The sequence below is a fragment of the Aphelocoma coerulescens genome, chromosome 7 (genome assembly GCF_041296385.1).
Source record: "Aphelocoma coerulescens isolate FSJ_1873_10779 chromosome 7, UR_Acoe_1.0, whole genome shotgun sequence".
NCBI lineage: Eukaryota > Metazoa > Chordata > Aves > Passeriformes > Corvidae > Aphelocoma > Aphelocoma coerulescens.
In genome coordinates this window covers 39,601,018-39,617,519 of record NC_091021.1, presented here as the reverse complement: position 1 = coordinate 39,617,519, position 16,502 = coordinate 39,601,018, and the positions used below count along the sequence as shown (strand labels likewise).

At 52.8% G+C, this 16,502-nt stretch overlaps 2 protein-coding genes and 1 long non-coding RNA gene across 4 annotated transcripts in view; 2 read left to right on the top strand and 1 right to left on the bottom strand.

Annotated features, from left to right (window-relative positions):
• Positions 1 to 513, top strand: part of CCDC148 (coiled-coil domain containing 148) — a 59,068-nt gene extending 58,555 nt beyond the window's left edge. For both annotated transcript variants that reach the window (XM_069021378.1, XM_069021377.1), the window contains one exon: positions 460 to 513. The gene's annotated coding sequence lies outside the window, so the exon portion shown is untranslated. The remainder of the gene's footprint in view (positions 1 to 459) is intronic.
• On the bottom strand, positions 435 to 7,777 carry UPP2 (uridine phosphorylase 2). The gene is made up of 7 exons (XM_069021379.1): positions 7,644 to 7,777; positions 6,934 to 7,051; positions 5,753 to 5,911; positions 3,568 to 3,682; positions 2,766 to 2,975; positions 1,326 to 1,472; positions 435 to 944 (listed from the first exon to the last, which is right to left on the bottom strand). Exons 1-7 carry the CDS (start codon positions 7,667 to 7,669, stop codon positions 784 to 786), a joined length of 936 nt encoding a protein of 311 aa, XP_068877480.1. The 5' UTR covers positions 7,670 to 7,777; the 3' UTR covers positions 435 to 783.
• LOC138113263 (uncharacterized) lies at positions 7,063 to 13,470 on the top strand. The gene is made up of 4 exons (XR_011152067.1): positions 7,063 to 7,249; positions 11,695 to 12,030; positions 12,983 to 13,052; positions 13,164 to 13,470. It is a non-coding gene; the product is annotated as an uncharacterized lncRNA (long non-coding RNA).
• The last annotated feature ends 3,032 nt before the right edge of the window (positions 13,471 to 16,502 follow it).

Sequence of the window (16,502 nt, the reverse complement as noted above, 5' to 3'; positions counted from 1 at the left end):
ACATGAAAATAGTAATTTTTAAAATGTTAATGGTAAATAGGCTTCTCAACCAGCACCTCTTGCAGCCCTGCTTTGTGGGTTTGGCTGGGTAGGGGTGGCAGTTCAACCAGCTGTCTTTACGCCAGGGATGAAGTGTGGGCAGTTCACTCTCAACTGTATTTTTATAAAGCCTGATAAGAATTTCTCTGTGAAAATGAAGTTATTTGGTTTAAAGGTAGACTACTTATTTGTGAATTTTGGTAGAGAGTAAAGTGGCTTTAATGTTAACCAGTGCCTGAAGGTCAGGTCCGCAGCTGGGCACGGTTGGGTGCTGTGGTGTCTCTCTCATGCTTAAACTCTGGCATGTGTCCGTATGTGACATCTTTAAATACTGTAGGAATGAAAATCTGAATGGCCTTTGTAACTGCAGTAACAAAAATGGTCACAAATACGGATTAATTTTTCATGTCATTTACTTAGGTTTCATCTTTATGCCCAAAGCAAAGAGATCTCCTTCCTGGAAGATCGCTGTGGACAGGAGTGACCCTGACAGGACAGTCCTTTACGACGGCTGGAGTGAGGAGCCTGCAGCTCTGTTAGGCAGCCCGAATTTCTGTGCAGATTTTGTCGGTGCGCCTCCAGCCGCGCTGCGGGCCGGCAGCTCCCGCACTGCGCTGGCCGCTGGCCCCGGCCGCTCCGCTCGGCCGCGGGAGCGCGGCGGGACCGAAGCTCTCCCGCTTCCCGGAGCAGGGTCCGTGTGCCGGGGCGGGCAGGTCCCGCAGCCTGTCCCTCGCGCTGTCACCGTCAGTCCGCGGGGAGGAGCGCGGGGCCCAGGCCCAGGCGCTTGCGGATGAGGGCGGCGATCAGGCGCTGCGGCCGCTGCTGGTACTCCCACAGCACCTCGTGGGACGCCCGGATCTGGTCCCCCTCCAGCCGGTCCAGGAGCGTCACGCAGACGACGGCGGCTGCAGGAGGACGGAACGCTGTCACCCCGCGCCCGGCCCCGGCGGCCCCGCGGGCGGGCCGCAGCCCTCCTGCGCGGCCCTCACGGCGGAGCGGCGGGACCCCGAGGGCTCTGCCCCGGCAAGGCCTGGCGGCGGCTGCACCAGCACGGGCGGGACGTGCGCTAGGGCCGGGAGGGGCCTGAGGGGAGCTTGTTGGTTTGTCTGGCACGCACTCAGGTCTTCTAATACACGCTTGGGTTTTATTGAGCTATAAAATTTGTTTTAGTGTCCTTTAATAGATAAAATCTTAAAGGATGTGTGTTTGGCCTTCTGGCACCGAACAGGACCCTTAAAGGGGGTTAAGCCAGAGCGTGGGGAGGAGGTGGAAGCAACGGGACTCACCTTTGAGGCCACACAGTCCACACAGGGCAGCGAATGCTGTGGACTCCATTTCAATATTCCTCACGCCAGCGTCATAAGCCCTCCGTAAGTATTCCAACTTTTTTTCACTGGAAAAAGAGCATAATGCACCATCTAATCTCCCCTGACCTGGAAAGGAAGCAGAGAACTCTCACTGTCGGCCTTGCATAGGGTCATGGGGCATAGGGTCATGGGGCACAGGGCATAGGTGTAAATGGGAAGTTCAGCAGTGCCCACGTTCTGTCTGAGGCCCACAAAGTTTTCCTGTGAGTAGCTGGTTAATTCGTATTCCCATCAGTGTTAAAGTCAGCACGATGTGTCTCTGTATAGGGGAGAGAATGACGCAGGTTTCAACACTGGTAAAAGGTCAAGTCAGCCCACAGGTAAGAGGTACCAGGGGATGCTGTGCTCTGCAGGGACAAGCCATTGCTGCTCCTGAGATTCATGCTGCATATCAGCTGTGAAGGTCTGCAAGGTTAAATCCCAAAAATGCCAACTGACTGTAGAAGAGGAACAATAAGCTGTGCAGAATGGGAACAGTGAAGAGAGGAAACCCCCTTAAAGTGGGTTTAATTTTTCTGTAGGGGCTGCTGTGGATGGAAGCTGGAGCTGCTTACAGTGTCATTCCTGGTGTGGGTGGCACTGGTGCTGGCTGGAGAGCTGGTCCCAGGGCACTGGTGCTCCCCTACTGCAGCTCCAGGTACCGCTGCAGGTAGGACCAACACTGTGTTCAGTGTGGCCAGGTGTGGGCACCCATCCTGACCCTCTCCTCTAACCCCTCCAGTGGCTCTGGCTGTCCTGCTGTATCCTCAGAGCAGACCTGTGCCCTGTGCAGCTTCTCCTCTCACACAGTGTCTGAAGGCCTTGAGACAGGCAAATGCTTACCTGTGGCTGGGCCAGCCTGGGCCAGCCCTTCAGTTTATTGCTGCTCCTACTTTAATCCTCTCAAGTAGCTTTTTGTTTAAATAAAACACGGACTTGAGCAGTACACAGATGGCTGCATCTGCAAGCAGATCTAAAGGTTTATAAATAGTGCTCAGATTATTAATTCTTCATTTATTACATTTCATCTACTCTGCAATCAGCATTTAATTTTGCAAAGGAAATGGTTCCAGAGTATCCAAAGTTTGTTTATGGAAATCTCACAGGCAACGTAATGTTTTCCTAGTGTTTGGTAGGAACAAATTTCTGAAGTGACAATCTTGCTGTAGGGGAAGAGCTTGGTGGCAAACTCAGCAAGGTGCAAACAGAGGTGGTCTGTGTTCCGAGGGTGGCCCCTGCTCTGCCTGGCCCCCCAGCACCACGTGGGTCTCTGCCTGCAGCCCTCCTGTGGCCTGGGTTCCCTGGATAGCTTTGTCCATGTAAGAGTGGAAAGACTTGGCATTACATGTGGTGAGGAGGGACAGACGAAGCTGGTTTTACCTTCATAGAAGTCGTAGGTGCACATTGTGTGGCCGATGAGCGTGGGAAAGTCGGGAATCTCCCTGCTGCAGGCGAGCAGTTCCTCCGCGAGGTCCTTGTCCAGCTCGGTGCTCCGCACCACCACGTCGCCCAGCACTACCTGCTCGAAACGTGGCTGGAAGGAGGAGTCCACGGCCGTGTCGGTGATCACAACAGACCCAGCCTTGATCCCTGTGGAAATGGAAGCTGAGGCTGCCAGAGCTCGTAACACCTGTGTTCTGCTGCCAAACTTCAGCACAACAGGAAAATCTCAATAGATCTACGTGTGCTTGTAGGGCTCTTCCTTTCAGCAAGTAAAGCAGATGTCAGAGAATAATTGAAATTCATGAAGTAGCACAGATGTACAAGTAAAATATACAGAATCAGCACAAGATAAGTGATTGTAGGAATGTGCTGAACGACAGGATTTTAGTTGCTTCTGGCTTGCAGAGATCATGTCCCTCCTGCCAGCTTATGCAGGCATGAGCAGCACCACTGCCTCAGCCAGGCATCATGGATTCATTTGGGTCACCCCTAACTCATGTTTTCTGTTTGGAAAGTGACACATGGCTGTGGTGGAATCAAGGCCTTCATACACTCTGAGAATGTGCCCTCTGCCAAGCCAGTCGCTACAAGTCTTCTGGGTTTTAACCCAAAACAAAATACCATGTTTGATATTTAGAGACCTGACAAAATGCTAAAGTTCAGAACTGCATGACCTTTTGCTGAGAGTTCTTTTTAATAATAGCTGTTTTGCTCTGAAGAAAGACCATGAATCGCTTACCTAAGCCCCCAGAAGTACCGATGCGTATAATAGTAACGTCCCGGCATTTTGCATGGTGCAGCAGTTTGATCAGCTCATGAAGCATGATGGAAATGGAAGGGATGCCCATTCCATGCTGTTGGAAGGAGAGAAAAGAGAAACGTCAGTCCCCATGAGGCTGTGGCAGGTGACAGGTACATGACTGCAATGAGCTCAGGGTTATGCTGTGGCCTCTTCTGCTGATGATGCCAACAGCAATTTTTTTGAGGGGGAAGAGACATCTTGGGGTCTTTTTAGTCTGTCCAGGTGAAGTGTCTAACCTCTTCTCCTCCCCTCGATGCTTTAAGGGCTCTTCATGTCAGTAGAGCTGGTGTTCATCCCTAGGGACCCTCTGCAGGCACACAGGTGGTGCCTATCCTTCAAGGAAGGTCCATAAATGCATCCCAACAGCTGAATGCTCCAAGACCTTCCCCGTGCATTGCCAATCCTTATGCCATGTGCTGACTCGCACTTTGTTGTGTCCTGCTTGTACTCTGGGAGTGGTGAATTTCAGTGAGGACAACCTGAGCCTTCGCTTCTCCATGTGCCTTCCAGCCTGTCCTCGCCCCATAGTGGAGCATCTCTGCCACATTGCTGGGCACAAAGGACAATGGAAGGGTTTGTGTCCCTCAGTGAGGACAAGTTTCAGGGTCAGGTGTTTGCTGCATGCCTTGCAGGCTGCCTGTCCCTCTTCCTGGCTCACATTCCCTGCCCTGCTGCCCTTCTGTCCCCAGCACCTGCCTGGCTACCGGCTCCCCACTGCTGGCACTGGCTTGTTCCCATCCTCCACAGACTGTGCTGCCCCACTCCCATCTCTGCTGCTGCTCCCCAGGGCTGGCAGATGTTCTGCAGGCCTGGAGCTGCTGGGGCTTCTGCTGCATCTGCCCAGTGCTCTGTTGCTTGGTCGTGTCTTCTGCTCCATTGCTAGACCAACATCCTTTTCTTAGTTTAACTTTCAAGTACAAAAGGTGTTTGGTGCCTTGGGGTTTGGTTTTTCCTCTTGAAAAATACCTCAAATTTTTTTGGTTTTGCTATCATCTTCAAAAACCTGAAGGAAGCACGTATGGAAGCTCCATTGATTAAAGTACACAGCCAGTTTTTGTGCTGCTTTGTCTCCTTTCTCCTGGCTGTGAGACCAATGCTTTGTTTGCCTTGTATCATATTTTAAATATGAAACCTTTTCACATGTTGTTATTCTGGAACATCAGCCTGGCTTATTCACCAATGCCTAAAAAATTTATTCTCATTGTAAATATTCAGAGCAGGAATCTGTGTTCCTGCCACCGTATGTTTGAGCTCAGTTGTGTTTCTAAGCAACTTGCAGAATGTGATGTTGGCAGCTGCTCTGCATGATGCTTCTTGGGGCGCCTGTGTGTTCTGCCCCATGTTCTCTTCTGCTCTGGCCAAAGCTGGTGCATGGCCACGAGCTTGGTGAGGATTTGCTTCTGGCTGTGTCACTGCTGCTGCCAGGCTGGGAAACAGCAAATCTTGTGGTAGTTCTTCCCATTGCATCCTCTCAGATTGATTCCCTCAGGCTTGATTCCCTTGGTCAGGATTGGTTTGGTTTTGTCAGAGGGACGAAACATGGCCTCTGTTGTGTGATTCCATCTCCTGTGAATCCCATTTCAGACTAATCTTGTGCCTGAAGAAATGGCGCCAGGACCAAGCCTTTGGGTGTGAGTGCTCCCCAGCACAGCCTGTGTTTGCTTTTCCCTTTGTTCAGTGCCAAAAATCCCACTCTAAAAGAATCGTTAATAATAAGGCCAGGTTTTTATTTTAGAGCCTTTATCAATGTAATACTCCCAGCAACATTTCATAGTTCATGTGTGGTGAGGAGTGGTTTTTGCCTCCCAAACTGAGCTGAGCAGAACATGTGCACGTCTGTTGTTAATGTGGCAGTTTCCAAACATAGAGTGCAAGCATCGGGGAATGCTATTCAAACAGAAGCAGCTTTGCCATGGCTGAGAGGTTGCACTGGTGGTAGTGGCTGAACAACAAAAAGAGGAAAAAAGTCTGCTGGTGGGTGTTGGGGGGGGCGGAGGCATGTGAGGGAGAGGTTGTGCCAGCCCCATCCCGGTGGCCAGGGCAGACAGACCCTGCGCTGTCTGGCTGTGGGACCCTGCCAGCAGCACCCCCGGACGGCCCCGGGGCACGGTGCGGAACTCACGCTGATGGAGAGCACGGGCCCGGCCCGGTACATGGCGTAGCGGTCCGACCCCGCGCAGATGTCAGCCATGTCCTCCCCGTCACCCGCCAGGCCCAGCTCCCGGTGCATGAACTGGGCAAACGCCCTCATCCTGTTCGGGCTGCCGCCAACGCAGACAAACTGGAAATAGAATATCAATGTGTTGGTACTTAGCTAGAACAAGTACCACGAGTCAGTCTGAATGTGGCAGTGGTGGCCGCGCCAGACACATCTTCGGAGGAGGCAGCGGGATGCCACTTCCTCACCATCAGTCAAGGGACATTGGAACAACTGAGGGTCGCAAAACTAGGAGTGAACAGGAAACGCACGCTGTCACTCTGTCAGGGTGGTGACTACCCTGAGTCTGGGCAGCCATACAGCTGCACATACTTGGGTATCAGTCCTAGGCAAGAAAATCTAAAATAATTCAGCAAATTTAAGCTGTTAGTATCACCACTGATAGCAAAGCAAGCCCAGATGTTAGAGGAGCTCATTGGTTAATTTATTCAATGAACAGTGCTGACTGCAATTAGTGAGCACTGCTGATGGCATAGAGGCCATAACGTCAGGGAGGAAAAAGGACAAATTTTACATAGTAAAGGAAAATATGCTCGCTGGAGGTAGGAGGAGGATGAGTGTGCAGCTGCCAGGGCAGTGCTGCTGATCCTGCTGCCAGGGTGCCAGGCTGCTCCAGCCCTGGGCACTGAGGCTCTTCCCCCGCACGACTAGGGAAAGGCTCTGGTTTGAAATGGAAGAGGATGTCATCGTGACAAGTCGGTTTTGAAAGCAGGTCTCAGCCAAAAATGATATGACATCCTCCTTGCCTTGTCTCCAGTAGATGATGATCAAGATGCTTTGGACAAGTGCCTCCTCTGTCTGTCCTCTAACATGGGGCCAATATAAAATCAAGTTTTACAGAGCTACAGGTTTTTAAAAGGATAATTTTCTGCTGTGATTTCTGTCCAAAACAAACAAGGACAGACAACCTCTTTGCCCAAGCTGCCTTGGGCTGCTGAGTCCCTTAGCTGAGCAGCCAGACCCCCTCCCAGCAGGAGCTTTGGCAGCAGTGGGGCTCCAGCATGGGCCGGTAGCGCCATGGGATGCACAGCTGGAGAGCCTGTGCAGGGGGGAGCTGCTGCCTTGCTTTTGCACCTGCTCTTTACCTTTATGTCCCCAAACATTGCTGGCAGGTTGTGCGTCTTTGTTCCCAAGTCCAGGTGGTACAGGATGTCCTCCTCCATCAAGTCCAAGTGTGGGTTTTTAACAAGGACAAGGCCACTCCTGGGGGGAGACAATGAGGAGATGGGCTGGGGCAACAGGCAGTGCCCACAGGGAGGGGGACAGGCAGAAATGGGGCACAGGGCAGCCTAGAAGCTCCATGAGGGCACACACAGCCCAGGTGTCAGAAAAGGGATGGGACAGGGACAAGGGACGAGCCAGCTCTGTGTGGTGTCTGGACCAGCTGTCTTTCTGCTCCAGGTAAGCTCTGACATGTCTGTTGTTATATCTATGTATCTGGCAAAAAATATGTCTCAGTATTTATCAATTTTGTCAATGGCAACCTTAGCTCTTTCCTTCATAGGGTTTTGCCAGCAATGTCCAGGGGTGATGTGCTGTGCTATTTCCTTTGTGACAGTTTATTAAGCTCTTAGCAAATCAGGATTTCACACTTGTCCCAAATAACTGCCTGGCAGGGTGAGTGCAGACCCTGCAGGCAGCCAGAGGCCAGCTTGCTGTCCCTTTCCACTTGCTGTAAGAGATGAGAAGCAACTAACTAACAGTGCAGGTTAGTTTTATAAATGAGGCTTAAATGAAAGCCAGAGAACATTTTTCTTCTCTTATTAAAACAAACTCAAGTGTTCCCGTTACTCACCCCGAGTAACCTGTTGTTTCGGTCATAGCAGCTCCACCAGAGTCAGCTGAAAGCGCTACCCTGCCAAAAAGGTAAGGAAAACACTCCCTGTGTCCTCAGCTGTCGAGGTTTAGAGCTCAGAAGAGGTTTCAAGGGGCTCTGAAGGGGGTTAAATACCTCCTATGCTTTGTGCAGCTCCCAATGTCAACAGTGGCCAGTACCCTGCCCGCTCCCTGTGTTCGCTCAGGTGCCAAGGTACCTCCTGTCTGGCATGGTTCCTCCCAGAGTGGCTTTTTGGGCAGGTGCGTCACCAATAACCTTGACTGGCGGCCCTAGGGCTGGGGCCGGTGACCTGCTGGCCCTCTGGCTGGTGACCTTGGCTGGTGGGGTGGGCATTGAGCACGTGGCTGCACATGTGCACCCCGGGGAGACAGAACAGCTCCTGGACCACCAGCCTGGTCTGGGGAGGCTGATTTCACTTTCAGCAATGTTCAGACAGCACTGTTGGCTCTCATGGTCCACCCAGCCCTGTCTCAGCCCAGAAGCCCGTCAGAACTGTGTGCAGTGTGCCAGTGGCAGCAGGTCCCAGGCCAGGGGAGCCAGAGTGCTCGTGGGGCTGCGGGAGGAGTGTGTGATGCTCCCGCAGGAGCAGGAGGGGAGTAGAGATAGTGGTCCTTCTTCCTGTCCCAACAAAATCAGGCTCTGCCCTGGAAGATATTTTAGGCAGCTGCTGGAGGGGCAGAATCTGGCATTTGCTGTTGGCCTCTGGGAATTGTCGATGGAAGCTTGATAATTAGAGAAGTGTTAGGTAATTAATTACTGGGTGAAAGCACATTGTATGGGGCTCACTTGCATCCTGCATTCAGGCAGTAACGCGGTCCTGCTGCCCTAATGGGGAGGGACGGAAATTGTAACTGAGGCAGCCTTTCCCTGAGCAAATGCCCATTTTGCTACCCATCCAAACCCTTTAAATTGCAAAACCCTGTATAAAAATAAACAAACATTGCAAGCCAGTGGCCTGGGAACATGAAAATTGTGTACCTTGCCCAAGACAGGGTCAGGATAGCTCTGAGAAGGGGAAAGAGCAGAGCTCTCAGGGATATTTCAAGCTTGCTGGAGTCATACCAAAGGCAGGCTGGAAGGATTTCTCTGCTCTGATGAAGTTCTCCCTCCCTAGATGCTGTTCACATATGCCTGCCAAAAATGACTTATTACTGACGCTCCACAGCACTCCTGAAGAATAAGGATCTGGAGACTCTTTTTCCCTTTCAGAAAGCACCAGATTTCTGTGAGGGGCACAGAAAAAGTTTCTTTAGGGCTGCACATACCTTCTGCCTGCTAAAGTCACTTGGTGCAATTGCTGTGGTTTCAGGCACACAGCAGATTGCGCCATGGGCTCCATGCAGAGCTTTGCAGTCATGTCCAGTGAGAGTTACCTGATCTGAGAAACAGAAGCAGAAGTTTGCTGCTGTTTGCCAGAGGTGGCTGGGAAAGCTCTGGGGGAGGTGAGATCAGGCTGAGGCTTCCTGTGGATTCTCCTCCTCCGATCTTGTTTGGTGGAGGAACGTGAGGCCCTGGCCCTGCACCCACCTCCAGCATGGCTGGGCAGGGCTTTCACTGGGGAGTGAGGGTTCAGCAGAATGGTGGATGGATGGGTGGACAGATGGACAGACAGCTGGACACCTGAGTGACCCTGTGGCAGGGCACGAGTGTTCCCACACACTGCCTGGGCTGCCTGGGCTGGTAAAGGCAGTGCTTCCATGTCTCCCCTTTCTCTGCCTGCCTTCCATGGCAGAGTATTTCTGGGCACAGCAGGAAGGGTGCACAGTTCAAACCATCCCACAATAAAACAATACTCCTGAGCACATGGACAACTTCTTAAATATTTTCTTATGAAAAATAGTGTTCCAGCACAGCCAGCTGGGACATCCCTGCCTGGTGGTCAGCAAAGCCCCTGCCCTGCCTGCTGCAGCCTCTGCCCCTGGTGTGCTTGGTCCCAGGCAGGGACCTCCCCTGTGCTGGCAAAAGGGGCAAGATTTTGGAAGGGTGGCCCGGCTGAGTGAGCAGGGGCAGAGTCTCCTGGAGCCACAGCTCTGTCTGGAATGGCAGGCTGAGAACTGGTGGGCAAGCAACGTTCCTGCAGTGTTTGTCCCTGCTGTGCCCAAGGTAAAAGGAACTAGCGTGTTCTGTTTAAGTAAACATGATTGCACCAAGGGAAATGGTTGGATTGTGCTTTTGGCTTCCCAGAAGTGACACTGAAGAGAAGGGACAGCAGCCAGCACTGTGGCCATGCAGGTTTCTGGGCCTCTCTGGTGCAGGTCAGCTCCCTGCCTGGCCAGTATGAGAAGTCCCTCACCTTTGGTTCCTTTGTCCACGATTATTTTTCCCAAGGTTGTTCTTCTTTGGGATGGCTTTCGGTAAATCCCAAACTGAAGTGTGGCTGTTCTTTTCCTACCTCTCCTGCTTACCATGGCAGAGGCTGCAGAGTGGAATGGAATGGAATGGAATGGAATGGAATGGAATGGAACGGAACGGAATGGAATAATAGAATAGAATAGAATAGAATAGAATAGAATAGAATAGAATAGAATAGAATGGAATAGCGGAATAGGATAGGATAAAATACTAAAATAAAATGCTTCCAGTTGAAAGGGATCTGCAGTGCTGATCTAGCCCCGCTGCCTGCCTGTTTCTCTTCCTCGAGGCAGCGTGGGGAGGTGGGGATGGTGAGAAGCAAAGAGCACTGCCCCAAGTGAGTGTTTGTTTGTGCCTGATTCAGAGCTAAATCCAGCCTCTCCAAGTGCCAGGCAGTGGAGCTGTTACCATATGTGCTAGAGGATGACAAATAAAGCACGATGAAGTATACGGCAGAGTAACATATGGCAGTGTAGACAGGCTCTCGGCAAGGGAAGAGCTAGGGAGAGCCAGCGCTCCCGCGCCCATCCGACACCTCTTGTCATGTTAAATGCTATTTTAGAGCAGACAGCGATGGCAGCCTGTGCGCGGCAGGGAGCTCGCACCCGCCGCGTCCTGCCAGGGCTCTGCAGCCTTGCTCCCAATGAGCCCCAGCAGCTCCTTCTCGACTCGGCTCGTCTCCGCCTTCCCTCCCGCAGTGCTGCTGCTGCTGCAGCTCCCTGGAGCTGCAGATGGATGAGATATCCCAGCAGCCTGGAGCTCAGCCCTGTCTGTGGCCGCCGGGTCGGGCTGGGCAGGAGGGACAGGTGGTGCCCGTCGCAGGAGTGAGCGCCTCCACCACCACCCCGGCAGAGCATGTGAGCCTGTGCTCAGCCTCACAGTTCTGCTTCAATAGCAGAGAGCTGATGAACATTCACAGTCCAAGGGATGTCTTGTGCATTCCTCTAGTGATGATTCCTGGCAGTCGGCATAAGGGAGCAGCAGAAGCACCGGGGAGTGTTTTACCTGACAGGAGGAAGGCCATGTGCCAGCAGCACAAAGATTTCCTGCTCCCCTTACCCGCCCTCTGCTGCAGAGCCGGAAGAGTGAACACAGGGAGCAAAATGTGGATTTTTATCAGCTGTTTGCTCTGGCTCTATGTTTTGCCTTGTTTATTATTGGTATAAAGCTGCTCTTGGCATTGGGAGCAATCAGTAAAACACTCTCCAAAGGAACCAGGCTCCACAAACCCTCGGGGCACTTGAGTAACTGCAGCTTGTCAGGACATGTTTCCCCTGAGGTGAAGCACTGCCGCAAAGCCATTTATTTCAGGCAGAAATCAGCTGCCTGACCTATGTCGCTATTCAGGATTTATTCAGGAGCTGTTGATCAGCCAGTCCAGGGTGGCTCCACACGAGGGGCTGAGGCTGCTGCCGCTCCACTGCAGGAATGTTCCTTAGAGCTGTGGACAAGTCACTCTTCCCACCATTCCCTCTGTGCAGCCTTGCCCATGGCAGGTGGGATTCACCCTGGGAACAGGCAGGGGATCTTCCTGCCCTGCCCCAGTGCTGCCAGGGCAGGTGGGGGATCTGTGCCCACGCTCTGGGCATCCTGCCCTGCTGGGCTGCCCAGGGGGTGAGGACACAAGGGTGACAGCCACACATGTCTGCCTTTGCAGGTTCAAGGAGCACCAGGCTGGCCCCACACATGCCTTGGGAAAAGGCCTCTGCTTGAGTTTAAACCAAGTTTCTGGCTGGGATTGGTGTTGGTTTTCTGCAGGAGCAGGGATCCTGCCCTGGCTCTGCCTGGCTCCACATGGTTTGCTGCTGCCCATCCTGGACAGACTCCTTCCCTGGCCCCACACGGATCCACTTCAGCAGAAAGCGTTGCTTCTGGCATCTTGCTTCTCCCAAGGCTGGGTTCCTTTTGTGCCTCCAAGCAGGATGGAATTGAAGTGAGAAGGAAGATGAACCGTGAGGCAGTTTGGCAACAGGGACCTCCCATCCACTCTGGGGTAGGTTCCTCCTTGCCTTCCTCCATGCTGCTTTTGTTCCCTTCCCACCCCACAGGGATGGGTGAGCTGTTGCCTGCTGGGAGTACCCACAGAGGTTTGTGTAAATGCCCAGTTTGCTGAGACAGAGCAGGGATGTGGCTCCAGAGACTGGCTGTGGTGGGAGAAGACACAGAATTAGCAGTGCTCCCCAGCTCTTGGAACCTGCAAGCAAGCCCCTCTCTGCTTGCTCCCTTCTTGCCCAGTGCTTCTCTGCTCTCCAGGCTTGGAATCCAGATGGTGCCTGTTTTGTTTTTTTTTTTTTTCTCCCTTTTTTGTTTTTTTTTCTTACATGGGTATTTTTATCATTTAGACTTTTGCTCCTTGGACTTGTAGGTGCCTGTTGCAGCTGCTGGTGCCTGTGGGTGCAGGCAGGAGGGAGGGCTGGGAGATTTCGGCCGCAATAAGGCAAATGACGCAAGGCCTGAGCACAGTTCATAAAGCCATGCTGCTTGTCAAGCCCAATCATGTTTCAGAAACAGGACAAGGAACAATTTCTCATCAGGAAACATGGGGGTTTGGGTGGCTGAGCCCCAGCCCTGTGCCCCCCAAAGCTGTCCTGCCCATGTGCCCCACACTGATGGAGTGCCCACAGCTGGTGCAGGGCTGGAGCACAGCATGACCTGGTCCTTGGCCTTGGCAGCATGGAGGTCTTGATGGTAGCTGCTGCATTACCTCATGTGCTGGATTTGTCAGGATCTGAGCTCACTAAGCATGGCTGTTCAGACACTTTCCTGCACTCCATGGGGCTTAGGGGCTTCCATGCAAGGGCAGACTTATGCTGGCCCCACTATTTCAAAGTGAAGCATCCAGACCCTACTTTATCCAACTTTATTGAGATGGAAACAGCTAAAGGGAATAAATGCTGGTTCCAGAGGAGGCACTTAGTTCTGCTGGTGCTGGCTCTGCATTTCAGTGCCCTGTGGAGATACATGGAAGACCCTGGCGAAAGCATCTCTGCCTTTCCTCCTCTTCCCTGCACCCAGGTAAACCAAGCAGGCTTGAAGTCTAGATTTTTTCCTTTTTCAAACAATTCCTTTCCTTTTCCCTGTATTTGTCTTATTTCTGTCCCCATGCCCTTTCTCTTTCTCCTCCAGGGAGGCTAGAGGGGTAGAGTTTGTCCTGCATCCCTCCCTGACCGGCTGTCCTGCTCCACCAACGTGGGAGCCTGAGCCCCCAGGCACTGGGCCAGCACGGGGCAGGCAGAGACCATGGAACTGGAGACAGGTGGGGGAAGCATGATAGGGGTGAAAAATAATCACATGAAAATCAAAGTGTTTTTCTGCAGCCTTCAAGACATATCTCTGCCTTTCTCAGCAACTCTGAGGACCAAGGACCTTGATGCAAGTAAGGGATCTGGCACCTCCATGCTTCACCAAGGTTTTTAAGGTTTAAAACCACCGTGCTCAGGTGTGCATACCTTGGGGCAGGGCGGGGTGGGACAGCACTCCTGGCCTTGCTGCCAGAGGAGATGCTCAGCAGGAGCATCTCTGTGACGGGCCCCCTTGCTGGGCTGGGGGGTCCTGTGGGTGGCCGGTGGGCTCTGTGCAGGTACCAGAGCACAGGGGTCAGGACAGCCCAGTTCCTTCCTTAGCCTGCGAGTGGTGGTACTGTCTCACTGCTTGATGCAAGAGCTGTTCTAGCTACTCTGCATTTCTAATATGCAATAATAATGGGCATTTTCCTTGTGTGGAAAGGTTCAGATCAGAAGCAAAGCCCTGCAGTGGAAGGCAGACCTCTCCAGCATCCTGCACTGGAGCGCAAAAGAGCCTCGTATGTCAGCAGAGCTTGCACTGGTCTGCAGAGTGTATGAAGAGATATTCTAAAATACCTTAACTGTAATTTAAATTACAGGCACAGAGCATTAATCTCTGTCAGATAAAGCACAGGGCAGATCTGGAGCACATAAACCTCTGCCTGTCTGCAGTGGGACACGCAGTGCCGCACACGGGGAGTGGGCAGGAACTCCCTTCAGCTCCCAGGACCCTCCTGGTGCTGGGAGGCTCCGAGTGGATGTCCATTGTCCCAGAGCTGGGCACTTGCAGTGGAGGCAGCTGCTGTCACCCCACCCCTCCTGCCCGTTCCTTGCTGCCCAGCCCCAGCACTGACTGTGGCAGCAATTCCTGTGGTGCCTGAGTGCCCAGGGAAAAGCAACTGATAATGGGAACTAATGATGGATTCTGCATCCTGTTTACCAGGAGTTAACTTTCAGAGAATATTTCCAGGTGGCTTTCAGCGTCTCTGGCTCGAGACTGGAAGGAAGGAGACAGGTGCCACCTTGTGTGGAAACGTTTCTCCATGCAGCAGGCACAGACAGAATTCCTTTCCCCCTTTTCTTTTTGGTGGCGTCATGGCAAACTCCTCCCAGAGGCAGAATGCAGCCAGCCCTCGTACAGCCCCTGCCAGCTGTTCAAAAGCGCATAGCAGCACGGAACCCTCACAGAGGTGGTGGCAGAGGACACAGCTTGCTCAGTTACAGCAAGTGAAACCCCAAGAAACAGGAGAGGTTCCAGGGGGTGAGAGGCTGGACACAACCTGGAAATGAGCACTGGCAGCCCAGAGACCCCCGTGAACTGGGCTGATCCCCAGTGAGGGCAGCAGGGGAGTGGGGATTCTGCCCCTCTGCTCCGCTCAGGTGAGACCCCACCTGCAGAGCTGCCCCAGCCCTGGGGCCCAACAGCAGGACATGGAGCTGCTGGAGAGAGTCCAGAGGAGGCCACAGAAATGCTCCAAGGGCTGGAGCCCCTCTGCTCTGGAGCCAGGCTGGGACAGCTGGGGGTGTTCACCTGGAGAAGAGAAGGCTCCATGGAGAGCTCAGAGCCCCTTCCAGCATCTAAAGGGGCTTCAAGAGAGCTGGGGACAAACTTTATAGCAGAGCCTGTTGTGATAGGACAAGGTGTAAACTAAAAGAAGAGAGAGAGATTTAGATTAGAGATTAGGAAGAAGTTCTTGGCTGTGAGGGTGGTGAGGCCCTGGCACAGGTTGCCCAGAGAAGCTGTGACTACCCATCCCTGGAAATGCTTACATAGCAGTTTGTCTCTGCTTCCCATCCCCTCACCCAGCTCTCCGTGTTCTCTGGAGTTGAGCTGTGGCAGCAGCACCCTATGTGCCACACCACATTCCAGCCATAGTTTATGCCACAGGAGAGCTGTGTTCCCAGAAAGGACCCTGCAGATTAGCAGCCAGCTGGATTGTGCTGGGCTCACCCAGGGAGAAGCACACGAGTCAGGCCATACCCTCAGCCATGCCAGTCACAGAAGAGCTGAAGAAATCTGGGCCCTCCCAAAGTGGTTTATTTAAATACAGCAGCATCTCATGGCACACACTGGCTGTGCTGGGCTGTCTGCCCTCTGATACACTCCTGGGTTATTTCTGTCACCTCCAGTATTGACAGACACTCTCCCTCTGTCCCTTTCCAGCTGTCCAGAAGCATCACAGTGAGCAGTCTTCAGTTCCCTGTTCTGAGTCAGATGATGAAATACTTGTCTTTCCCTAACCAGCCTCTTAATCAGCTATTGGAGAGGAAAATAAACTTGATGCCTGGCTTTAGGAGAACAAAATGATGAGACCTGTCCTTGCTATGGCTGCTGCTCTCTCAGCCTGTCCTCCCTATCAGCTGCTCAGGCCCTATCCCTTGCTGCTCTGACCCCATCCCTTGTGCTATGGAGGCATCAGAGTCCTGGTCTCTGCTGGAAGGTGTCAGACCAAGACCACGCATCCAGCATCTCCTCTCCCTCCTGTGTCTGCAGTCCACTTCTTTCCCCTTTATCCTGCTCTCAGGATAGAAGAGCACATGTCAAGGTCCAAAGTACTTGAAATGGTTTTCCAGCTCAGAGCCTGGCCCCTATCTCCAAGCAGAAGCAGCCTGTCACAGAGAGGTGCAGGTGATGAGACCCTCCTGAGCCCACATGAGGGGGAGAGTCATGAGAGACAAGTGGGAGATGATGGTGGTGGCTGAGATGGCCGCTGGCCCCTGCTTTACTCCTGCAGAGGGGAGGGCTCTCTTGGTTCAACCCCAGGGAGACGGATCTGGAGACCAGCTCAAAAATCTGCAGGCTTAAAAAATGGGATTATTTTCTGTATTGTCTAACTGAGCCTTTGGGGTTTGCATCTCGAGCTGCTTGCTGTGACCCTAAGGGTCAGAAGAGGCTCTTCTTGTTCTGCACAGCCCCTGAGGTGTCCAGTTGTCCAGGACCTGTGGCTTCAGGATGACCCTAAGCCACTGGGGTCAGGCTGGGAGGCACTGTTGTCCTTCTCCTGCTGTGCCCTGGTACAGGTGGATCAAACCAGCTCTCCAAGGTTACCGTAGCAAAGGGTAGATAGAACAGGAGCAGGAAGAAGAGACTCCTTGATAACAGTTGAAGGTGCTTTAGGCTTTTTCAAAAGGAAACGTAGCCTAAAGGAACACCTTTATTGGATGGCTGTGGGGCTGGGGC